This window comes from Sapajus apella, unplaced genomic scaffold (genome assembly GCF_009761245.1).
Source record: "Sapajus apella isolate SASKATOON/1434 unplaced genomic scaffold, GSC_monkey_1.0 scaffold46, whole genome shotgun sequence".
Taxonomy (NCBI): Eukaryota; Metazoa; Chordata; class Mammalia; order Primates; family Cebidae; genus Sapajus; species Sapajus apella.
Genome location: NW_022436986.1, coordinates 15,594,279 through 15,620,049, shown reverse-complemented (window position 1 = coordinate 15,620,049; position 25,771 = coordinate 15,594,279). Strand labels below are relative to the sequence as shown.

General features: G+C 45.8%; 1 protein-coding gene across 8 annotated transcripts in view; it reads left to right on the top strand.

Moving 5' to 3' along the window:
• Positions 1–25,771, top strand: part of PTPN3 (protein tyrosine phosphatase non-receptor type 3) — a 163,823-nt gene that overhangs the window by 115,027 nt on the left and 23,025 nt on the right. For 6 of the 8 annotated variants that reach the window (XM_032240308.1, XM_032240309.1, XM_032240313.1 and 3 more), the window contains 7 exons: positions 3,189–3,323; positions 5,458–5,634; positions 15,406–15,592; positions 15,738–15,815; positions 17,401–17,457; positions 19,204–19,360; positions 21,195–21,355. In XM_032240308.1, coding sequence (XP_032096199.1) covers positions 3,189–3,323; positions 5,458–5,634; positions 15,406–15,592; positions 15,738–15,815; positions 17,401–17,457; positions 19,204–19,360; positions 21,195–21,355 — 952 coding nt within the window. The remainder of the gene's footprint in view (positions 1–3,188; positions 3,324–5,457; positions 5,635–15,405; positions 15,593–15,737; positions 15,816–17,400; positions 17,458–19,203; positions 19,361–21,194; positions 21,356–25,771) is intronic. The other 2 variants (XM_032240311.1, XM_032240312.1) reach the window with 1 other exon arrangement.

The window sequence follows — 25,771 nt, the reverse complement described above, 5'->3', positions numbered from 1 at the left end:
TTTTTTTTTTTTTTGAGATGGAGTCTTGCTCTGTCATCCAGGCTGGAGTACAATGGGGCCATCTTGGCTCCCTACAACCTCCGCCTTCTGGGTTCAAGCGATTCTCCTGCTTCAGTCTCCCAAGTAACTTGGATTACAGGAGCACACCACCAGGCCTGGCTAATTTTTGTATTTTTAGTAGAGAGAGGGTTTGGCCAGGCTGGTCTCGAACTCCTGACCTCAGGTGATCTGCCCACCTCAGCCTCCCAAAGTGCTGGGATTACAGGCATGAGCCACCTTGCCCAGCCAATTCTAATTTCTTTTCTTTTTTTTTTTTTTTTTTTGAGACAGAGTCTCACTTTGTCGCCCAGGTTGGAGTGCAGTGGTACAGTCTCAGCTCACTGCAACCTCCATCTCCTGGGTTGAAGCTATTCTCCTACCACAGCCTCCCAAATAGCTGGGATTACAGGTGCCTACCCCCACGCCCAGCTAATTTTTGCGTTTTTAGTAGAGAGAGGGTTTCACCACGTTGGCCAGGCTGGTCTCGAACTTCTGACCTCAGGTGATCCAGCCGCCTTGGCCTCCCAAAGTGCTGGGATTACAGGCATCAGCCATTGCGCCCAGCCATTATTTCTAAATCATTTGTTGGTTTTTCAAAATTGTTTTTGTGATTTGTTGTTGATGTGGCTATTACTAACTAAATGAGACTCATGTATGAGCCATTATCTGATATGTGGAACTGCATTAGACTGTTCAAGTTACTTTCCTAATAAATTGATAATCATTAGGGAACTTGTAGACTGAATAAGTAGCTAATTTCTGTTAGTATCAGTGATACTATTTATGGTGCTAAATGCTCTCTCTCAGCTTCTGATGAACCAAGAGCAAATATATTTTTTAAGTTTTTGGCTCTTATAATAGTGTCTAGTATATTTATACATTCAGTAGCTCTACTGTTGAACGAGCCGTGAAAATAACTTATTGGAATATATCATTGACTTAGACTGGACCTGATCCTCAAGCCAGATGAGAGAAGGAATGGGGAGGCAATTGAAAGTGTGCCCCCTGTTGCAGAGCTGCCTGGGTTCAAATCCTTTCTCTGTCACTTGAGCTTTAATTTGTTGCTTCAATTTCTTCATCTGCAAAACTCTGTCATCTGTATGCATCCAATGCCAGCAGGGCTGGGTTCTGGTCATCTGTTGTGGTGTTAAAAAATTTTCCCTATTTTAGTGACTGAAAGCAACACCCATTCTATTATATCTCATGATTTTGTGAACCAGGAATCCCAGAAGGGCTTGGTCAGATGCCTCTTCTGCTCTATGTAGTATAGAGGGGGATTTCTTAGTGAATGTGGCCAGAGGATTCAAGACAAGTTTTCTTACATACCTGGTGTTTTGATGGAATGGTTGGAAGGCCGGGCTCACCTGGACTCCTTAGCCCGCCCATCTTGATGCTCCAGGAGGGTAGTTGAATTTCTTACATGGGCACTCAGGGTTCCAGCAGCCGAAGACAGAACCATTCAGCCTTCTTAAGGGTGAGACCTGGCACTGGCACAGTGACTCTGTTGATGAAAGCAGTCACAAGCCAACCCAGATGCAAGACTCAAAGAACTTACAGCCGTCTTTAATCTGCCACAGGGGATCATTTGGGTTGGGAAGATGTCTTGGGAAGACAAGTCAGCAGTTCTTTTTCTACCTGCGCCAGCTTCAGCATACTGGTGAATTTCAAGTCTCATTACCTCCATTTTACAGATGAGGAAACTGAGGCTTAGAAGGGTCATATGACTTGCCCAGCCCCTAGAGATACAGCTACACGTCTGCTTATTGGACCTTCTGAAAGGTTCCACATAAAAAGAAACTTGTTTGGTTATTTTCCAAGCTTATGGAACAATGGAACACTTTTTTTCAGAGAGTCCCTATTAATAACCCATGACACATTAAACCTTGGATTCAGGCAGCTTGCTCCCCTTGTTTTGATCCTGTGCTCTTCATCACTGGCGGTGTGGTTTCTGATGTAGGCCTGCCTCAGACGAAAGAGTCTCCCAGTGATGCTGTTGTGAGCATTTTGATCAGGGTGACAACAGCATTTCTTAATATGAATTAGTACATGACGGGCTTACAGGGCGTTTCATATTGTTCATGTTCGTTTGTTTGTTCTTTGTTCCGTTTTGTTTTTGCTGGTTGGTGTCACGCCACAAGGAAATATGTAGAGTGTTTTCATAAGACATTAAAACCTAGTTTAAAATGTAGAGATGCCAGAACCAAAGATGTCACCCTTCAACTAGGCTTCATGCTCTATTCTCTAAAATAATTCATTTTCTGAGGGGTCTAGATAGCTAAGATTTAAATTCTCTGGGTATAAATAAAATTCGAAAGTAACCTTCAGAGTAGCACATTTCAAGGACATAGCATGAAATGGCATTTCCTTTTTTTTTTTTTTTTTTTTAAATATAAGAATCTTACTCTGTTCCCCAGACTGGAGTGCAGTGGTACAGTCTTGGCTCGCTGCAACCTCTGCCTCAGAGATTCAAGGGGTTCTCCTGCCTCAGCCTCCCAAGTAGCTGGAATTAAAGGCATGCGCCATTCATTACACCTGGCTAATATTTTTGTATTTTTAGTAGAGATGGGATTTTGCCATGTTGGCCAGGCTGGTCTTGAACTCCTGACCTCAAATGATCCACCCACCTCAGCCTCCCAAAGTGCTGGGAATACAGGCATGAGCCACCGCGCCCAGCCTGAAACTGTACTTTCTAAGTGCATTTTCAGATTCTCACTCAAAGAGTTACCAGTAATTTATAGTGACAGCTTCTGCCGGCTAGGATGATGAAGAACACCTAAAAAGATGGCTAATATTTTAACTTCTGCCAGTGTGAATAAAATAAGAATTCCCTGAAATCACTCAAGCTCTATTTCTGTGTGATCCTGGAATTTCTTCTGATCTAGTTAGGTTTGGTTATATTCTGGAAGCAGCTTTGTTGCTTGAGTAGTGAGGACAAGAAAGGATTTTCACTATGAGAGCAGAAATCACATAAGGAAATTCCAGGACAGACAGGAATTGCTTTTGAGCTGTCTCCCTCTACTCCCCATAACCTTAGCGTTAAGCAGCCATCCGTCAGACAAGAAGCATGTGTAGACTGTTTCACACATGCTGTAATTTATTTCCTGTTGAATATGTCAGTGTAGAAAGTGAACCTGCATCTGGTTTTTCAGGTCGGTAAATAACCAATATTGCAAAAAGGTGATTGGCGGGATGGTGTGGAACCCAGCCATGCGGAGATCCTTATCAGTGGAGCACTTAGAAACCAAGAGTCTGCCTTCTCGTTCCCCTCCCATTACTCCCAACTGGTATGTCCTCCTTTTTTTTTTTTTTTTTTTTGTACTACACATCAGTAGACACTTTATCTCTTTTAAAAATAAAAACTCAACTTATAAATTCCTAAAGCTAGATGACCTACAGAGTTTACATTTGCATTTTAGGCTCTTGGCAGAAGTAACTGTTTTCATGAAGTACACAAGTCTAGCTAAATGTTTTCCATCTTGTGTAGTACTGAGATGCTCTTTTTTTAAAAAGAACTTATTAGATCTAAATAATTTGGGAAACTCTAGCCTGCTGAAAGGCTTCCTTTGGAATCACAGCACACTTTAGCATGTTAGCATGTTAAACACTCTGAGACGTCCGTGATAAAGAAGTATGGTTAGCTTTACTTAATTCATGTTTTCCATTAATAACCCACAAAATAAACTTGGGGAAAACTAACGCAGGCACGTGATATAAATGATGTAAGGATGTGTGACCTCCAGCAGCAGAAGCAAATGCACATCAGGAAGTAGCCTGCTGACTTAAGAGGACGGACTCAGCTTAAAAGGAAATAGGTGGCAGTTTGGTAAAGTAGGAAGGGTACTGGGTTTGTAGCTGAAAGACCTAAACTCCGGTTTTGGCCCTTCTGTTAATTAACAAGTTTCTTTACCTCTGTAGCCTCAGTTTCCCCATCTCTAAAAGGATTATAAAAACGACCACAAATGAAATAATAATGTACAAGTACATTGTAAGCTTTTAAAAGAATCAGGCGGAATTATCATTATCTTATTATAATGGTCCCCAAAGACATCACACCATTTTTGTGGCTACCTCCAAAAAGGCCAGGGGCCAGAAGGGAAAATCTAGCAGGAAAACATTGCCCCCAGCTCCACACTGGAGTAAATGTGTGTGTCTGTAAATACCTGAGCCAGGATCTGCTAAGCCCAAGAGAAACTGGGAGACAGGCAGACAGAGGAGATGCTGTGCTGGGCCTGCAAGGGAAGGACCCTTCAACTCGGGCCCTAATGCTCGGGGAAGGGACAGGGACAGTATTTCGTGTTAGAAATCATGACATAACTGAATAGACTTGCTTCTTGGTTTCCAAAATTTAGATACCTCATTCTAAAGAGGTAGATTTATGCTATAATACAGTAGCTTATGTATCTGAAAATCTCATTGGCAGCAATGCCAGGGACCCAGAGAGCCCAGGCCAGGATCCAGGGCAACAGCGGGGTTAGATGTTCCCACACTCGTGGCCTGGAGCTCTTGTGGCTATTTATAGGTCCTCTCCTGAGGAGTCACAAGAGCCTTTTTACTTCTGCTTTGGACACAGCATTATTGATTATCCAGGCCCAGGGGGATTGCAAATCATGGAGGCCCTAACAGTCCTGAGGAGAAATGGCTAACAAAGAAAGGGAAGATGGAAAAGCTGTGAGGGAAAATAGAATTTAGGCAGCTCAGCAGCCTGGGATTGCCTGCTGCAGGAGCTGACACCCAGGGGCCACGCTGGATGTCCTGAGGACACCACCTCATTGGATTCATTCTCAGGAGCAGGTAAGTACAGCCCAGGCCCAGAGAGGTGACGTGCCTTGCCCAAGGTCACATGCCTATGCTGCTGTTGGAGGACAGGACAGTGCTTATATGCCCATCTAATGCCACATGTTTAATAAGGGATATATCTTAAAAAGCAAACATTTTCTCTTAGATCAAGTGAAATTCACCTGAAGGGATGTCGTTGAAGTAAGATTGGAGTTTTGCGGAGAAATATCGTTTGTCTTCTAAGCCTTTTGTTTGCATTGTTCAAATTAATCAGAAAAATTCTCTGATCAGCAGTCCATATGGCCTATTTATGTCTTAAAAGCTTGAGTCCTCCTGGAAGAATAACTTACCTTTAAGTCAATACCTGTCACTTCCCAAAGGGCATAAACCCATCGAATTCTGCCCGTTTATACAGCTGTGGCTACTGTTCTGGGAGCCACCACTTGACCGAGAGTGTGAGGGATTTGTGTCACCCTTGGTGCATTCTGCTGGGGTAGTCATGAGTTAACCGACTCTGAATGTCAGTCTCAGCCAAGGAAGGCATCCTTAGAAAGGTCAGGACACAAAGGTCACTGGTCTCTAATAAAATTTTTAAGTGGAATTTGCCTTGAACACTTTGTACTCAACATTTCCCCCACCCAGGCGAAGTCCTCGGCTCCGGCACGAAATCCGAAAGCCACGCCACTCTTCTGCAGATAACCTTGCAAATGAAATGACCTACATCACGGAAACGGAAGATGTATTTTACACATACAAGGGCTCTCTGGCCCCACAAGACAGCGATTCTGAAGTTTCTCAGAACCGAAGCCTGCACCAAGAGTAAGAAACTTCTGTGTTCTTTTCTTGGTATCCGCTTTTTGGCTGTTGCGGTATTTGCTCAGGTCTGGGTTGCCATTTGAGAGGAGCCAAGAGCCGGTGCCTACAGCCAAGGGTGCCCTCTGCCAGGATAAGAGCATAAATCAGACTCTACCTTTTCACCCGGAAGACGGTCTGTGTGCCGGGGGTCTAGAGCGTGTACTTTTTTTTTTTTTTTTTTTTTGTCTACGACAAAGACCTTCTTCTCGCTGAGTACTTGTTAGTCTCTTGAATTAGTCTCCTCTCCAAGTCACAAGCAAAGCCCAGTGTAAATCATTCCGTATTCTAGAGGTAGAGACCCTAGGGCCATGGTAACTGTGATTTCTCTAGATTATTAAAGTTTTACCATCATTGGAAAACCAATGATTTCAAATCATTGGAAATATGCTTGCTTCTAAAAGCCTTCTCTGAATGACAGGGTTCTGAGGGGTTTTGTTTTCAATTAGTAGTATAAAGAAACAAACATGTTAGAACATTTCTGATTTTCTTTGACAAATTTTGGTTACATTTTTATGTCCCACTCCCCCCCTTTTTTATAATGTGACAAATTTCCCTTCTAGCTCAAGGCCAGAAAAAATGTCTGTCCTAAAAGCCTGGTTGAATGCTTTTGTTATTCAGTAAGATACATTTAACCCATTTGTTTCCCTTTTTGCCTTGGTGGCCAGGGAGTTCAGAGCTGCACATCATGCTCACTTGTGTTCACCTCCCTCAGCCCAGATTTCTTACATAGTACCTTCTCTTCCTCCTTTGCCTTTGTTATATGGGTCTTTTTTTTTTATTATTGTTTTAATGGATTCATAGTTATGTATCTGTATATTTTGGGGTAAACTATCTCAAATCATTTTTTTAAGTAGGTAAGAGTATAAATTAGGTTAAAGCATGACAGTAAAGGATCAGCTGCTAAGAAATCAACCATAGTCATTGGGTATCGTATCCATTCTTTTAACCCCATACTATGTCTAAAATATAGAAAGATAATGCCTCCCCTAACAGTGAGAATTAGCAAGCAGGTACTTCAGTTAATCTGTACATTTTTTTTTTACCACTGTAGCTCGTAGGCTGAAATCATCAAATGCATCCTGATTGTACTCCAGGCATTCACGGGTAAATTGCAAATCTCCTTCCCATGTATGTGTAAGGGTGCTACCTCTCCTCTGTCCTTGCCCACAGCAAACATGGCTTCCAGTTTATCTGTGTTCTTAACACCTCTGGTTAAATAATCCTTGTGGTCATTCCTTCCCTGTGACCTGATCTTGGATGATGCTTTTGTTAAACACTCGCTATCTCTTGTTCCAACTGGCAGCCTGCTGCCCCTTTGTCAGGGCCGAGGTGGATGATTGTGAGTTCCTTTGTGTGACTTCCTAGCTTTTCAAACCACAAGCATACCTAGAAATACAAGGCAGGAGTGCGGGCGTGTGTGACTGGAGCCATTTTGAGTCTGCACCGGGGGCTCTGCCGCTTTGGCAAAAGGAGAACCAGTTTAGGGAACTGTTGGAGGGCGCAGGGAAGGCCACTCACGCCTGCCGCGTCAGAGCTTCCTGCGGTGGTTTCAGTCCCATCGCAGAATAGTACAGCATCTAGACCTTCCCATCTAGTACAGCAGCCACCGGCCACAGGTGGCTATTCAAATTAATTAAAATAGTGAAATGTAAGCATTCAGTTCCTCAGTCACACGAGCTTCATTCGAAGTGCCTGGCAGCTACACAGGAGTGGAGGCCTCCATCTTGGACAGCACAGAAACAGCCTGTTCTCATCATTGCAGAAAGTGTTGTCAACAGCACTCATCTAGACTAACACGTTTATTCCATCATTCATTTAAAGTGGAATGACCCCCTAGAATATCTACAAGTGAGAGGGGCATTTTTCAAACAGAATTCATGTGGGAGTAGGTTTGGAGTCATCACCTTGCTTGCCGTCTGGGTGCTCCACACCTCTCACCCAGCTGCTCACCTGTGACATGGGGCAGATGGGTAGCCTCTGAGTGCCCTCGCAGCCCAGCACCCCCTGATGTCTTTATACAGTCTGTACCAGGTGGGGAAGGAGGCATTCTGTCCCGTGACAAGTGGACACTTGAGAGGGCCTGCATTCATTCCCGAGTCCAGCGGCACACTTTCTACATCCTTGGCTGGTCACTGAGGGGGTCACCAGAGCAAATTAGACAGGTTTATTCAGGAGCCTCCACGCCAGCTGGGCAAGTAGCACATTATCTGACTATGCTGCCATACTCCAGGGCTCTGTCGCTTTGGTGAAAGGAGGAGGGGGGCTTAGGAACAGTACGTGTCCTACATCAGATGTTCCTCCTGTGGTCTGCAGTTCCCATCACAGAATTGCGGAGCATCTAGACGTTCACAGTCCCATACAGGAGCCACCAGCTCCGTAGGACTGTTTACATCTCAGTTCACTAAAATTAAGTAAGATTTCAAATTCACTCCCTCAAGCACTGTTCGATGTAAGTGACTTCTGGGCCTGTTTGCTCCTATACATTGCACAGTGATTCTTCTTGAAACCGCTCCATGAGACCTTCTAAAATGTGTCATCTTGGGGCAGCTAAATGTTAACAATCTTTTTTTTTTTTTTTTTTTTTTTTAATCTTGCAGCTAAATGTTAAGAATAGCAAATAATGGTGGTTCAAGTCAGGCTTCCTTGTGGAGTTTTGCCAGGTGCACTGACAGTAGTCATGTCAGGGGGTCAAGTTAGTGGCTGTGCTCTGTAAGCGGGGTGAACAGCTAGAAAAGCAGCCCTCCATCACTTCTGTTAGGTAGGAGACCTCTTCCTGCTGGTGGGAAGCTGCTTTGTGCTGGTTCTTCAGAAGCAGCTGGCCCTCCCGAGGGCCTGGGGACCCCCATTGCCCCAGGTAAGAAGTGCAGACTGGTCTGTACTTGGTGAGAAAAAAAAAAAAAAAAAACCCTGTTGGTGACTTTCTGTGAGTATTTGCAAAATGTTTAAGAAATGTGTTTGACATGTTTTATACAGCAGATTTGTGTTGGGCAAAAAGAAACATTCTGTCAGAGAAATCAGATAAATAATATCACAGACAGTGGGGAGGATTCCTTTTAAGAAGAATTAAGTGTGATGTTCTGTACTCGTTTAAAAAAGAAGAAAGAGAGAAAGAAAGAAAAAGAGCGGTTAGGTTTTGGCTGTAAATCCAGAGTGGTGCAGCTCGGGCTGCCTGCGTGCCATCTTAGCAGATGAGTCACTCACTGGTTTGCTCCGTATTTATAGCAGCACAGCAAAGTTTATGATTATAGTTATGAATCCTTGGCAGTTTGCTTTGTGCCCAAGTAGGCTGCACTCTTTTTGTTGCTCCCAAGGTTCTAGCAGCCATTGTGTGTTCCTTTCCTTGCTTCTGATTGAAGACCAAATTCTGCAGAGAAGTTAGTTTCCTTCATGGCAGAAATGAAAAACCTACCACCCTCCACCCAGATAAAAGGCAGAGAATGTTCCCTAAAGACAAAGAGACATGCAGAACAGGAACTGGGGGAAACAGATTTTAGAGCAGTTTAGAGCTGTATTAGAAAAACTTTCTGGTTGCTGTTTTACCACAGTTGTCTTGACGGGTCAGCAGCATGACACCCCTCCAAGTGGAGGGGGCTTCACGCCTGCGTAACTTCTTTGCCGTTCGTTGGCCTGCTTCCTTAGAGCCTGCCTTCTTCCATGGGATATGGGGCAGCCATTGCTTTTTATTTCATAACTTCTGTGCAGGCCAGGCACAGTGGCTCACATCTGTAATCCTGCTGGGCAAATTATTTGAGCCCAGGAGTTCAAAACCAGCCTGGGCAACATGGCAAAACTCCCTTTCAACAATAAGTGTAAAAATTAGCCAGGCACGATGTTGTATGCCTATAGTGCTAGCTACTCAGGAGGCTGAGTTGAGAGAATCACTTGAGCCCAGGAGGTCTAGGCTGCAGTGAGCTATGATCACCTCACTGCACTCCAGGCTGGCTGGCATTGGAGTGAGACCCTGTCTCAAAAAAACAACAAAAAAAAGTTTGCATTGGAAGGAGCCCAGGGGATCCCCTTTTTCAGCTTTGGTGGCAGCATAGGAACTCCCCCAACCCTACTGTGGGTCCCCCAGGCCTGAGCACCCTGCCAGCAATGGAGAGTCCCCTACAGTGCAGCAATGTGCTCTGTTGTTAGAGAGCCCAGGTGCCGACTGTTCTTCCCAAGCTGTGCTGGAAGCCTCCTTGACACTGACCCGGCATCAAAGTTCATGCCTTGAACTCTCAGGACAACACAGATGGTGTCTGTTCCCAGTTCCACCTGCCAGCCTTGGTTACCGTTCCTTAAGATAGACAATTCCACTATAGCCACTTTCCACCCGTCAGCCTCACAACCACCCTTCTCCAAGTGCGGATGAGCCTTTCTAGAGGGTGGCACCACTCTGAATGTGCAGGAGGGATCTGCCTACCATTCTGCATGTCCCCCTCGGAGGACGCCAGCTAGGGACAGGGTTTTGTTCAGAGCGTTTCTGTCCCTTTTCCTTGAACCTTGCCTTCTTGTTTGGGCCCACTTGCATGTGGATGTCTCTCAAATGCCTGAAACCCAACATGATCGAATCTCAGCTCCTCATCTTGGCTGGTGTCCAGCCCATGGCTGTTCCTGTGTCTTGGTAAGGGGGGGCATTGTTTCAATACTACAGGTTTGCACCTATTGGAAACATCAGTCGTCCCTCACTCCTCTTTTTCTTTCACTGTCCTTATGCTGTTTCTCACCTTGTTAATTCTACCTCCCAGACATCACTTGCATTTGACTCCTCTGCCATCCCCACTGCACTCCCCCCCCGCTGCAGCCACCATCGTCTCTTGCACTGTCTAGCTCAGTCGTAGCCAAACTGTCCCTGTCTTTGGTGTCACCTCCTTCCACACCATGCTTTACAAGAATAGCAAAGTTATCATTTTCAAATACATATCCAAGAATGTCACTCCCTGCTTCAATACCTTTTCTCCACTTTTTCAACATTTCCTCCCTTGACCTGTGCTGCTGCTTTTAAGTGTTTTGCCAGAATGCCCTCTTTTTCCCACTTGACTACCCATTCAAACTCCTATTAATTCATCTTTCAAACTCAAGCTGAAGTGCACCTGCTCCAGGAAGCCTCTCCTGGCCTCATACAGTATCCCAGACATCTGAGCATCTCCACTGTAGCATGATAATATTATCTGATTACTTGTATTTCTTCTCTTGTGAACAATGAATTTTTTGAGGGCAGGGATAGCGCCCTGTTCAGCTATTCTTCCTTAAAACCTGACGTGGTTATTTGGCATTTAATAGACATTCAGTGACTATTTGGATGGATGGGTGGGTGGGTGGATGGATGGTTGGATGGATGGATGGTTGGACGGATGGACAGTTAGATGATGGAGGGATGGATGTTGATGGATGAATGGGTGGATGGACGGATGGACGGAACAGATGAATAGACAGATGGTTATATGAAACTAAATGGAGCCCCAGGATACAAACTCCTAAGTTTTCATAATGAGATGCCCCCTTTGCTGCTTCCACATCATGTGTCCATATCACGTGAGCAACATCACACCATATTTATTGTACTCCAAGGACTCAAACATATTTACTTTGATAAGTTTAGTAACTATCACCCATGAGCAGGACTGTGTGGTAGGTGCCCCTGCAGGGCATCTGTCAATGAGAAATTCTCAGAGAATTCGGGGACGAATTGACTGAGGTTTAGCAAGTGCATTCTTGCCAGTGAGGTGTCCGATATCTGTAGGGGAAGCCTAGAGGACAGATTCATGATCTGCTGCTCCACCAGGAAAGAGACTGAAAGCTCTGAAAGCACCATACCCGAGCCATATTCCCTCTGCCACTTTGATCTTGTGCCCTTGATGAGCTGTTTCCTGTGGAGACTGTCTCAGTGTCACAAAAATGTGTATTGGAAGACAGTATTCTTTTTTTTACTCAAGGACCCTTATGCAAGGAGCCATGTGGGAAATTTCTCCAGGAATTTTATTCAGAAGAAACTGTGCCCTCTGGGTGAACTGTTCTGCGTTCCTCTAGGCCCGCACTTTTCCAGCTGTGGCCACAGGCCAGCAGCAGCGGCAGCAGCACCTGAGAGCTGGTCAGATGCAGAATCTCAGACCTGCACAGGCCTGCCGAATCATACTCTGCATTTAGCAGGACCCCAGGCGATTCGTGTGCACGGCACATTCTCAGAAGCTCTGATCTTGCAGATGCTGAGAACCATTTAACCCGCCTTCTCTTTGCACCTGAGCTTCTAGATTCCTGAGTATTTTCTTTGCTCTTATTTTTTTATTATGATAACTTTTTTTTCTCTCTTTTGAGATGGAGTCTCTCTCTGTCACCAGGATGGAGTACAGTGGCACGATCTCAGCTCACTGCTATCTCCGCCTTCCGGGCTCAAGCAATTCTCCTGCCTCAGCTTCCCTAGTAGCTGAGATTACTGGTGCACACTACCACACCCCACTAATTTTTGTATTTTTAGTAGAGACGGGGTTTCACCATGTTGGCCAGGATGGTCTCGATCTGACCTCGTGATCCGCTTGCCTTGGCCTCCCAAAGTGCTGGGGTTACAGGCATGAGCCACCATGCCCAGCCATTCCTTGCTCTTTTAGAGTAACTCACCCAGTCACCTCAGGTGATCTTCTTGGTACTTTGCCAAGAGGTTTTATTCTTCATTCACTCAGCATTTCAGTTGAGCACTCCCTGTGTGCCTGGTCCTGTGTTCCCCAGCACTAGGAGAGGAATAGAAAGAATGCTAGGGTCTCCTGACCCTGAGAAGCTCCCAAAGCAGGGCCCCTGTTCCATCACACTGCAATTTGAGAGCAAGACTCTGCCTCCTTTGACAGGCAGGGTTTGGGGAGGTCTTTGTAATTTTCTAGGGTTTAGGGAGAGCTACAGTTTGGAAGCATGTGTTTTCTGGAGGGTGAATATTTGTTTGTCTGCCTGGTGGTCAGTCTGTGTCTCATATTTCTCTGTCTCTGCCCCTTTCTCCCCAAGAAAACCAGGGTGTTGTCAATCCCACGTGGGTTCTTCCACAGTGTCTCCCCTTCCTGCCTCAGGGACCAACCTCTTCTACTCCTTCCTTCCCCTAGTCATTGGCTCTGTCCTACTCTCACCATCTTTTTGCATCCCTCATCCTGCCCCTTTCTTCACTTCACTTGTGGAATTCACAGGGCAGCTCCCCCATGCTCCTCAGCTGCACTGCATTCTGCCCAGAGGATGGAGGAGGCACCCGGGCTTTGGTGCCTTCACCCCTGGCCACCCTGTGCTGTGTCCAGCTGCCACCTGCTCATTGCAGCTCCTCATTTGATGTCCTCTTCCTTGTCTGTCTGTCCATCTTGCACACTGAACAGAACATCACCACTTGATGTACTACAAAGCACCTCTGTACACAGTTGAGCAGGCTAAAAATCAGCCATTTGTTGAAATAAATGACTAAGAGTAACCCCTCCAACCCTGCTTAGATAGAAAACAGGTTAGAGCATAAAACGACCTGGATTATAGTATTAGTACTAGCAGCAGTAGTAATAGTAATAGTGGTAACCCCTCCAACCCTGCTTAGATAGAAAACAGGTTAGAGCATAAAATGACCTGGAATATAGTATTAGTACTAGCAGCAGTAGTAATAGTAGTGGTACTGTTGTCATTTAATACCATGAGCTGATTAGACAGACCATTGAGTTTTAAATTCAAAAAGAAAAACAGGGCTAGGGATGGTGGCTCACACCTATAATCCCAGTACTTAGGGAGGCCAGTGCAGGAGGATTGCTTGAGACCAGGAGTTCTAGACAACCTGGGTAACATAGTGAGACCGTGTGTCTAAAAAAAATTTTTTTAATTAGTTGGATATGGTGGTGGATGCCTGTGGTTCCAGCTACTCGGGAGACCAAGATAGGAAGATCGCTTGAGCCCAGAGATCGAGGCTGCAGTGAGCTGTGGTCATGAAACGCCGCTCCAGCTGGACAACAGAGAATTATCCTGTCTCAAAAGAAAAAAGAGTGGATGCGGGGAGGGGAGGGAAAGGGGGAGAGAGAGACAGAATAAGAACTGGAAATACCATTTTAACTTGTTTTGTAAATGCCAAGCAGTTGCCCTTTCTGCCACTAGGTGATGCTCTTGTAAACAATGAAACCTAGCAAAGATGCCGTATTTGGGGACAATTTTTTAAAGCTTCCTTTTACGTAAGTGAAAGTCATTCTTTTTCAGTCCGAAAACTTGTGTACAACTTCAATTCCAAAATATTCTGTCTCTGAAATGCCTTCCCATCCATAACACTCTACCCACAACAGCAACTTGAACACCATAAGGCCAGACTCTTGTCCTCTGTATAGCTGTGTTTCTCCAGTGGTCTGTCACTGAATATTTTATTCAAATAGATTCTGATTATGAATCATTCTGTGTGAATATGATACAGATTTTGTATTTAAATTAAGCTCATTTGAACTCATTAGGAGAAAGAGAAGCACCAATTTTATGAAAAATCCTTGGGTAAGGGCTGGAAAGAAAGGTCGAGAGAGAGGCAGTAGCAGCTGTCTTTTGTCTGGGTTTCACTGAATGACTTGGTCTCTGTGATTTTCTTCTCACTTCACCTTGGATGAAGTTAGGATGGGGCAGAGTCTTAGAATGTAGGAGAGCACCATATTCAGCAGCTCTGTAAGGTGTCTGTGCTGGGCCTGTGACTCTGGAAGGGGCTGGTGTGGGTGATGCAGAGATGTTAAGGGTCCTGTCCTGTACAGTGACAGTGAGGATGGCTAGTCCTTGTGACCTTGAGAGGTTAGAAATGGGGGTCTTGGGAATGGGCTCTGCATAGCCTGGAGGGGGAAGAAAAGCTCAGGACACGTATCAGTCAGGCTTCTGTCTGCTAAGTGAGGGGGAAGCTCTGTGACCCCGGGCCAGTTACTCAGCCTCTTCTGACCTCAGTTTCTTCACCTGTGAACCGGGAGTTAGAGCAAAAGAGCACAGCGGTCTGTTCAGTTCTCATCATCTGTAATTCTCTTAAGACAGCACTGTCCCGCGGGACTTCCTACAGTGGGGAAAATGTTCTCTAACTGCACTGGCTAATACAGGAGCCCCTGGCCACATGGATCTAGTGAGCATGTGGAGTATGGCAGGCTTTTTGTCTTTATTTAAATTTAAGTAGCCTCATGTGACTAGTGGCTACCAGACTGGACAGTGCAGCTCTACGATACAGAAGAACTATATTAGATAGAGGAAAATTAAAGATGATCTCAGCATGGCAGTTAATGGATGTCACAGGCAAATCTTGCCAACTAGGAATGATATAAATCTCCTGAATCCACAATAGTCTCATTTCCTTTGAGGAGGCAAGAATCCTATGAAGCAGAACCATCAGCAGAAATGAGACAGAAGGAAAAAAAGCTTTCAGAAGGGATGGGCCGTGCATCTGCGTGAGCCTGCCTGGCAGAGCCTGGTTCACTAATGGAGCCACCAGAGTAGCTGGGCACATTTCCCTGTCACCCTTCTAAAGCAGCAGGGAAGGGAGTGGAGTTTTCAGCAGTTCCCGGATCCACCCTGCCTCCTATCCCTTTTCCCCAAAACCATGTGACCTTGTCTAGGCCAGGTGTGGGCAGGGGTGGTCTGTGGGCCGTGGGTGTACCCAGATCCCACTGATGACCTGTGCAGCTGAGCTTCCAGGGAAACATATGGCCCTAAAGTGCCAGGCCCCTACATCAGTAGTGTTTGCTCTAATAAAATTTTAACCCAGTTACTAATATCTCCTCCTTCCCCATGATGAAGGAGTTTATCCGAGAACAATCCAGCACAAAGCTACCTGACCCAGAAGTCATCCAGTTCTGTGTCTCCATCTTCAAATGCTCCAGGCTCCTGCTCACCTGACGGCGTCGATCAGCAGTTCTTAGATGACTTCCACAGGGTGACCAAAGGGGGCTCCACCGAGGACGGCAGCCAGTACTACTGTGACAAGGTGAGCAGGTGCAGGTGGCCGGGTGACCCACCCAAGCTCGAGGCCCCTTGTGGGCAGCTGAGTAACTCTGACTAAATGAAAATCTCTTATCACCAACTGCTGGAGAGAGATGTGATGTAAATGACCACTTTCAAACGTTTTCCAGAATGATAATGGTGACGGTTACTTAGTCTTGATCCGTATCACACCAGATGAAGATGGAAAATTTGGATTTAATCTTAAGGTATGTTGTGTATTTATAAAGGAAGCTTTATGCTGTGAAGCAATCTTTTGATGAGTTTTTAATTTTCAGTAGAAATGTGCTACATTCTTAAGCTACATAAGGAAATTGTTTCAACCCTCCCAATTGAGAGTTGGGTTTTTGTTGTTTTTGGTTGGTTTGGGTATTTTGGCCTTTTTTTTTTTTTTTTTGAAAATCTCACTCTGTCGCCCAAACCTGGAGTGCAGTGACCCAATCACAGCTCACTGCAGCACCGACCTCCCTAGGCTCAGGTGATCCTCCCACCTCAGCTGGGACTATAGGCATGCACCACCACACCCGGCTAATTTTTTTTTTTTTTTTTTTTTTTTTTTTTTTGAGACGGAGTTTCGCTCTCGTTACCCAGGCTGGAGTGCAATGGCACGATCTCGGCTCACCGCAACCTCCGCCTCCTGGGTTCAGGCAATTCTCCTGCCTCACCGGCTAATTTTTTTAATATTTTTTGTAGAGATGGGGTTTCACCATGTTGTCCAGGCAGGTCTCAAACTCCTGACCTCAAGCGATCTACTCACTTTGGCCTCCCAAAGTGCTGGGATTACAGGCGTGAAGCACCACGCCCAACCTAGAATTGAGAGGTTTTTTTAATGTGGACTTAGCAGATGCCAAGTGCCAAGTTCCTGCTCTGTGCCTGGCACTGACTGTGCACTAGATTCATAGCACCTTCTTCAGTTCTGATAACAAGCAGTAAGGTCAGCATTTTAAACCCGTTTTACGAATGAATACTGAGGCTCCGAGAGATGAGGGCACACAGTTGGCAAATACATCTACCTGCTTCAGGAATGCCATTAAAAGAAACCCTCAGCATTGCTAAAGCTGATAAGAGAAAACAATTCAAGTTCAACCTGCAGGGCCACCACTCCCCTCCCGACACCTTTAAGCAGGATCTGCAGACTGAACCCATAGGCCAAATCCCATCTATTTCTGTAACTAGTTTTTTCGGTAACAGCCACACCCATTTGTTTACTGGTGGGTTAATGGGTGCAGAGATTAGCAGTTGCAACTGAGCTCTGACTCCCACAAAGCTTCTCTGTGGCCCTTTACAGAAGCATTTACTCACCCCCTACTCTAGGACAGAGTGAAGGCAGGTGGTCCATGACCCCCCAGCTGCCGTCATGCACAGCCTCATCTGCCCCAGCAGCTGTGTTAAGGAGTGCACTCACGGGGTGTGCCCCTTTCCCAGGCCTCACTTGCCTCTGCTGAAAGTGCCCTTTTTCAGCAGCACTCAGAAGACACATGTGGAGTACCTCTCCCAAGGGTGTCTGCGTTTTTAAGGAGGAGCTTGGCCTCTCTGAGTGCATCTTTTAGTTCATGGACTGTGGGGATGGCAGAGAGTGACTTCTGAACAGAGTCCTGGTCAGCCTGCTGGATTCAGAGGGGTCAGGCCTATTTCTGAAATGACGTGTGATTTGAATCGGTCATAGTGAAGTTTGAGGCCTCCCTGTACCAAAGACTCACATTTGTTGGTACCTATGTGTTGTTGATGCTGTGAACTATTTAAGTATTATTTTTAACTTAAATTTTTTTTTGTTTTACTTTACAATGTTTACAGGGAGGAGTGGATCAAAAGATGCCTCTTGTGGTATCAAGGATAAACCCAGAATCACCTGTAAGTAAACACGTTCCATGTTATTTCTCATATTTGTTTTTCCCTAATTCTGACAGGTTTCTGTTTCTGTGTCCTGTTTCTTTTTTTTTTTTTTTTTACCAGCCGCAAAGAATGTGTTTAGATACACATCCCCGTGTTTTCTAGAACCTTCTGCGTAGTGTGGTCTTTGAAGCCATGGCACCCATGTTACCTGGGACCTCATTAGGATTGCAGAATCTCTGGCCCCAGCTTAGGCCTATTGAACCAGAATCTGCATTTTTAGCAAGAGCTTTGAGTGATTGGTGTGCACATTAAATTTTGAGAAGTCCTTTCAGGAGAAGGAAACTTAGGCAGTCTGCTGTTCTGCTCACTCTAAGGGACACGTGGGTCCCATGCCTCTTCTCACGACCTTTCCACCAGCGCCCCCTTTGCCCTCTGTGTAGGCCTTCTAAGAAGAGTGTTTGCTTTTTTCTTTCAATTTTATTTATTGTTTTTAGGCCAGGCCTAGTGGCTCACACCTGTAATCCCAGCACTTTGGGAGGCCGAGGCAGGTGAATCACTTGAGGTCAGGAGTTCAAGACCAGCCTGCCTGACCAACAGGGTGAAACACCATCTGAACAAAAAATACAAAAATTATCTGGGCATAGTGGCACACAGGTGTGATCCCAGCTACTCCAGCGGCTGAGGCAGGAAAATTGCTTGAACCCAGGAGGCAGGTTGCAGTGAGCTGAGATCGTGCCACTGCACTCCAGCCTGGGTGACAGAGCAAGACTCCATCTCAAAAATAAAATAACATGAATTTATTTTATTGTTTTTAAAATATTAAAATATTAAGCAATTTTTTCCTTTAATATTTTCATTAAATATTAAAGTGTACATACACAGGTGAGTATGTACACCTGTGCATACTCAGGGTGTACAACATGTGTCTTATTATACATATCATACTGCAGTCAAACAAATTAACATGTTCCTCGCTTTCCATAGTTAAGCCTTTTTTTTCTTTTTAAGAAACAGGGTCCCACTCTGTCACCCAGGCTGGAATGCAGTGTTGCGATCACTGCAGCCTCTTACTGGGCTCCAGCGATCCTCCTGCTTCAGCTTCCCAACTAGCTGGGACCACAGGTGTGTGCCACCTCACCTGGCTCCACAGTTACCTTTTAATCATCTGCCTTTTTAAAGCAGTAGGAGTCACTGTGCCTCCTTACAGCGAACCATTTTGGGATTTTACTCTGAGGCAGTCCTTAAGCTGTTGTCATTTAGCTTTTGTTACTGTTTATGGTTTCTGTAGATTCCAGAAGGCTGACTTTCCTGTACTGTTCACTTCATTGCCTCCCTCCATAATGGTTTTTGCCTCTGCAGTGAAGCTTACAAAAGCTTTCACCTTTGCACAACAGATAAATACTCACCTCTAGCTGGCAAATCACTTCCCAGCAGTCCATCTAGGAAACAAAAGGCTGGAAACGGTGTAGTTATATTGTAATAAGTGAAGGTTGACTACCCCAGAGAAATGGCTTCAGTAATTTTTTTAGCCCTATTCTGAAATGTTTCACAACTTATATTCTGAGCAGGACTTTAAAAATCTCACAGCCATCTACCATGTCCTCATAGCAGTGGATGTGTTATAAAAATAATGACAATACTACCCGAGGGAGCGAAGGCAAACCTGATCATGGTCTCAAGTGTCTGGGAGCAGAGCGAGTCAGGGTTCTTCCCGGAGGACTGTGTTATGGTAACAGGAGAAACTCGCTTTTCCCCTCCACCCAGGCGGACACCTGCATTCCTAAGCTGAACGAAGGGGATCAAATCGTGTTAATCAATGGCCGGGACATCTCAGAACACACCCATGACCAAGTGGTGATGTTCATCAAAGCCAGCCGGGAGTCCCACTCACGGGAACTGGCCCTGGTGATCAGGAGGAGAGGTAATGGCCACCTGGGGGGAGGAGCCATAGGGACGCTGCCCTAGCAAAGCCGGGCCTGCTCCAGCCCTTTATCTGCTCTTGAAAATGTTGAATTTGTAGCCAACATTTGCAAATCAAGAATCTTCAGATAATAACCTGTGTTTGGCTTCTCACTTGAAAAGTGTGAAGATCTGCCCACATGAGGCCTGTCCCCATGTGGCCAGCCTTCTGTAGGGAGGCAGCACCACCCACCCCCTTGCTACAGGACATGAGCCCCCTGCCCCTGATTCCTCCCAGGCCCAGTGCAGCCCACGTCATGCACTCCCTACGTGGCATGGCCCTGCAGACATTTGCATTTTCAGCCCCTTCTCAAAAGATAGGGTTATGTTTTATTAACATGTGTTTGATTTTTGTCAGAGAGGCAGTGAGGAGAGCAGGGCCTGACTGTCGGGGGTGATTCCTCACTCTGCCTCTGCAGGCTGGGGACCCTGCACGAGTTAACATACCCAGCCTGTGGCTCAGCTCGCTCAGGAGTGAAGGAGGACAGCAGTGCTCCCAACTTCACAGGGTTGTTGTGAAGATTAAATGGCACTTGGGGCCAGGCACAGTGGCTCACGCCTGTAATCCCAGCACTTTGGAAGGCCAAGGCAGGTGGATCATTTGAGGTCAGGGGTTCAAAACCATCTTGACCAACATGGTGAAACCCTGTCTCTACTAAAAATAGAAAAAATTAGCTGGGCGTAGTGCCATGTGCCTGTAGTCCCAGCTGCTTGGGAGGCTGAAGCAGGAGAATCACTTGAACCCAGGAAGTGGAGGTTGCAGTGAGCCAAGATCATGCCACTGCACTCCAGCCTGGGTGATAGAGCGAGATTCCGTCTCAATAAACAAATAAATAAATGGCACTTAGACTAGAAAGCACCTGGATCACTGCCTGATGGGGGCAGAGGTTTGAAGCACGGCCTCTACTGAGCATCATATTGTTGTCTTTATAGTTGTTGTTATAAAATAATAGTCAAGTTCCTTGAACCCCCTGCACAGCTGTAAAATACTGGAAGTAAATGAAGGTTGTGCCTGCAAAGCCCTGGCCCTGCGTCTCTGCCTGCCTTGCACATGTGGCTCACACCCCACCCTGCTGCGCTCCTGCCTTGGCTCTGCTCCCACTAGAACTCTCAGCCCAGAGCCACCAGGACCAGCTCGGACCCCACCTCCTCCATGAGGCCTTACTAGATCTCTCTGATCCATACTGGTGCAAAGTTGGGGTGGGTCCTGGCTTTGCTTTCACCTGTATTGTATTTAACACGAAGTGAGAATGTGTACTAAGGAGGCAGGGCTGAAGCACAGAGAAGGTGTTAGGACTAAGATAGCCACGTGGGAGGCTCCCACATAGAAATGGCTATGAGTTAGGGACTGAGCTCTCAGGAATGATGGTGTCACAGGGAGAGCCTGGGACCTCACCCCCATGCCTGGGGAAATGCCCATTTTAGGGAAGTAAATCTAAAAAACTGAGAAAGAAAGGGGGAGTTGGGATGAGTAGAAAGAGCAAGCAGAGACAATATGGTTTTTAAAAATACATTCTTTCCCTTTCCCCTACCTTTGACAAAAGCCTCTGAGTACTAAACACCATTATTTAAAATTAACCAGGAAGATTAGTATGTCATTTTATGTAATTAACACACATTGAATCATTCGCCTAGAAGTAGTATCTTTGGTGAAAATGATTACCCTGTAGCTTAATCATTTAATAAGATGTTTTAAACCATCTGCATTTAGTTGTCATCGGTGTGATTTGTTTGAGGGAAACTGATAAACCCAAGTGTTGCTACACAAGTCAGGTGCACTGTCTTGTACGTTACAGCTGTCCGCTCGTTTGCTGACTTCAAGTCTGAAGATGAACTGAACCACCTTTTCCCTGAGCCCATTTTCCCCATGTGTCCGGAGGGTGGGGACACTTTGGAGGGGTCCATGGCACAGCTAAAGAAGGGCCTCGAAACCGGGACGGTGCTGATCCAGTTTGAGGTAAGAGCCCCTGGGGGCTGAATCTTGAGGTCTGGGCCTGCCATGTCACCTGTTGGGCTGCCCCTGCCTCTGAGCCGCAGAGGAAATGAGCCCTTGTTTTCTCAGTCAAGATGATTATGTGTTTCGCAAACGAAAACAGTCAACTGAGTCTTTGTGAGGACTGACAGGTCAGACCTGTGCTTGCCGTGGGGTAACAGGGCACAGCGGGCAGCCACCCTCTCAGGCTGGGAGCAGCAGGCAGGGATCAGGATGGCCACCCTCGCTGAACTCTGGCTCACCCTCTTCTTCTAGTAACGTTTGGTAGTCATGGAGAAACATGCCAGAAACTGAGGAGGAGGGACTCTGAGCATATTTAGCTGCCAACAAAAAAGCTCAAAACTCTCAGCAGTGGAAGGCAGTGGAAAGGCAGTTATGGGTGAGGAACCCAGGGTGGGTGAAGGAGCCAGCTCTCTGACTGCCCCCAGCCTTGTGCTGGAATTTGGGGCACAAGGATGACAATTAGTGTCATCCCATGAGGGCATAGTGTCCTGCCCTCCCAAGTTGCCCAGAACCCTATAAACACAAGTAGGAAACCAAAGTCCAACCCATCTTCCCCAGGGGAACCTGGGATCCACAGGATTCAGGCTGTTGAGAAAGGTACACACAGACATTTTTTATGAAACAACAGGGAACCAAGGAGACTCAGCTTTTAACCAGTTTTACTGATTGCAAACAGAACCAAAATTGAATATGTTCATCTTCCAAATTTATTTTCTTATTTTTAAGTATGTTTTTCTTTAAAAAAAACAAAAAATAGCAACAGGGTCTCACTGTGTTGCCCAGGCTAGTCATGAACTCCTGGACTCAAGCGATCCTCCCGCCTCAGCCTTCCAAAATGCTGAAGTTACTGGCATGAGCCACCACACCCAGCCCATCTTCCAAATTTATTTAAAAGTAGAAGAAAACAGAGTCATTCCTATAATAAAAGAAATAACATTGAAAAGCGTAAAATAGGTCAACAAAAGAAAATAGATCATCATTAGAAATAACAGTCTGGGTTCATAAATTCAGGAAGAGGGTCTCACATGGGACTCAAAAACAGAAATCAACAATGCATTAGAAAACCACATAAAGGAAAAAGAAGCAGAACTCGGACATTTGTGAAATGTGTGTGACTGCAAAGTAATTCAGGAGCAGTAGGAATGTTGAACGTGAAGGAATGCAAAGCAGAAAGCTTTGAGTGAAAGATTAATTTTTTAATGCATGTGAAAATGCATTAAAGCAATGTGTATTGAACAGCAGTAGAAAGCAAAAATCACAAGTGAAAAAGTAAAGGTAACTGACCCAAACAATCAACAGGACATTTATTTTATTTTTTTATTTTTTGAGACAGGGTCTCACTCTGTTGCCCAGCTTGTAGTGCAGTGGTGCCGTCTTGGCCAAAGCAGCCTCCACCTTCCAGGCTCAAGTGATCCTCCCACCTCAGCCTCCCAAGTAGATGGGACTATAGACGTGCACCACCACTTCCGGCAAATTTCTTTTTTATTATTCTTCAGTAGAGATGCAGTTTTGCCATGTTTCCCAGGCTGATCTCAAACTCCTGGGCTGAAGCAAGGCACCTGCCTCGACCCCCCAAAGTGCTGGGATTACAGGCATGAGCCACTGCACTCAGCCATTTAATATTTTTAGTTAATCATCTTGACACAATATAAAACAAAAATTATTTACCTTATGTAAATGAAGTCTGGATTAAAAGGATAGTAACAATATTAATTACTTGGGTAGAACTAATAGATCTATTACTGAGTATTCTACAAAGGGAAATAGCCCTTCTTTTCAGTGGCCTACAGGAGGCTGTTCAGGCTTTTGGTTAAAAAGAAGAAAATGTAGAGGTTATCTCCCCTGGCCTTGCCTTGCAAAAAAGTTCACATGTTGAGCAGCGAAACTCATTCATACTTTTACACACTCCAAAATTGAAATAAGGAAGAACTTAAAAGCCAGTCTCAGCATATACTGGTTTTTTGGTATTAGAGAGGACGGGAAAGGCAGTGTGAAGTCATTTGTTCACTGATTTAGTGAGTGTGTCTTGGGTATTCCCCCAGATCAGGACCCTGATGAGGGAAGGAGAGGGGGGTTTCTGGCCCCAAGCAGTTTACAGTCTAACTTTAGTATATTTGAAGAGATGTATCATGATCACCAGAAACAGCTGAGGACCAAGACAGGGTATGATGTTATACAGAATGTACGTTCTGCAGCAGCTGGAGGTGAGAAGACTCCAGGAGATCCTTGGAGTGAGATGTGGGATTAATAAAGGGGTGGTTAGGATTAAGTGTGGTGGGGAGCATATTCCAGGAAAATCTCAGCCCAGACGCAGACGAAGCTCATGGGGTATCAGATAGCATAAAGAGACAGGCCTACCTGGGTGGACAGCGCAGTGCAGCTTCTGGGCAAAGCAGTGCAGGTCCTGGGTGATGCCTCCAGGTGATAGGCGTCCTTCAGCCCCGCCAGAACTAGTTCCAGTTTAGCAGACAGTCCACAAGGAGGCGCTGTGGGTTCTCACTGTGGAAAACCCAAAGGCTGGGGTTGCCAGTGTTCCAAGAAGTCTCCTTCACTGAGGTGGCTCCACTTCGAGGTGTGTTTTACATATTGGAATCCCACAGGTGATTCCCTTTGACAAGTGTTCAACATTGTAAGTAGTTTTCAAAGGCATTAGAGATAAATACCCACCCTGTCCCCTACCTGTGTTTCTCAAAGGGTGACCCTGTGACCACTTGTATGGAGATCACTTGGGGAGTTTATTAAATCAAGGCCCCCCCCGCAGCCACTGGATGGGCTGCTCCAGGCTGGGACCCAGATACTTGTACACAAGACCAGCACCTGTTTGGATGCACACACTGTTCCAGAGGACAGGGCTGGGGGTGTGAAGATCGAACTAGAACCACTGGCTCACTGCTGGGCATCCGAGGTCTTGTCTTTGGAGGCTATGGTGGGATGATAGCATAAGAAATGAGAACGTATATGTTTTAGGGTTGCATTTCAGTGTCTACACATTTCCTTCATTTTTGTCTGTATATTTCCTTAAGTAGGAAACCCTTCTTTTTAATAAGATTATTGCAGAATTCCAAAATATAGAACCAGATGAAAGCAGCTCTTCTCTGTGACCTGCGATGGAGTCAGTGGGGTCCTCAAAGCCCAGCCTCTTCAGTCTTCCTTCACTGGCCCCCAGGGAACCCTAGGCTAGGCCATCCTGTGAAAACCACTGTTACAGGTGCGAGAAAGGTGTCTCACAGAGCAGCCAGAGGAGAGGAAGAAAAGGGAACCAGATAAAATGGGAAACAAACAGGAAAGGAAAGCTTTCATGAGCACTTACTATGCGCCACGGGCTTTGAGGGATATCACCTTAGGTAATTCTCACAGGAACCCCGTATAGACGCTGTCATTACGCCAGGTATAGGCATGGGGGAACACAGTCTCAGACAGGTTATGTGATGTCTCCAAGGTCTCACAGTAAATGTCACAGGCTGATTGGAACCCAGGGAGGCCAACCCAAGAGCTGGTTGTTAGCTACTCTGCCATAACCTTTGAAAAGTACAAAATGCTGTTGATGTGCGAGGGTTATTAGAATAGTAGAACATCAGAGCTAGACAATATCTGAGAGGCTGTGTCGATACATGGAACCAGACAGATTTTAAATCCTGGCTCTGCCCTCACTTCCTCTGTGGCCTCAGGCGTGTCCCCTAACTTCAGTGGCCTCTGTTTCCCCATCTACAAATTGGGTATCTTGTGGGTCCATTGAAGAGTTAGATGAGATAAATACTTAATATGTTGTCTGGTATGCGGTAAAAGTGCCATGAAAAGTAACAGCTATTATTATTTATAAATAGAAGCTCCAAGATTCTGTAGAACATACCCAATGTCTGCGTAAGAAGTGACCACAGGCTGGACATGGGGGCTCAGGCCTGTCATCCCAGCACTTTGGGAGACCAAAACAGGGGGATCACCTGAGGCCAGGAATTTGAGACCAACCTAGGCAACATAACAAGACCTCATCTCTACTAAAAATAAAGAAATTAGCCGGGCATAGTGGCACACACCTGTTGTCCCAGCTACTTGGGAGGCTGAGGTGAGCCATGTTGGCACCAGTGCATTCCAGCCAGGGTAACAGAGCTGAAAAAAAATTAAAGAGTAACTGTGTTGTGCTGTGTTTGGAGCTCTGGGTCATCTAATCGTGGTGTTCTGGTTCTCCACCTCCTCCAGTGTGGTTGGCAGGTGGGCATCCTGGCTGATGGGGGTGTACAATGGACAGGATTAGGAAGAGGAAGGGGCTGTTCCCCAACAGAGTCCCCTGCCACCGCAAGTGTCCATACCACCCACTCCGTGACACAAAAGACCTGACCTGGGGTGACCTTAAATTCCTTCTATGAGAGCTGATTTCTA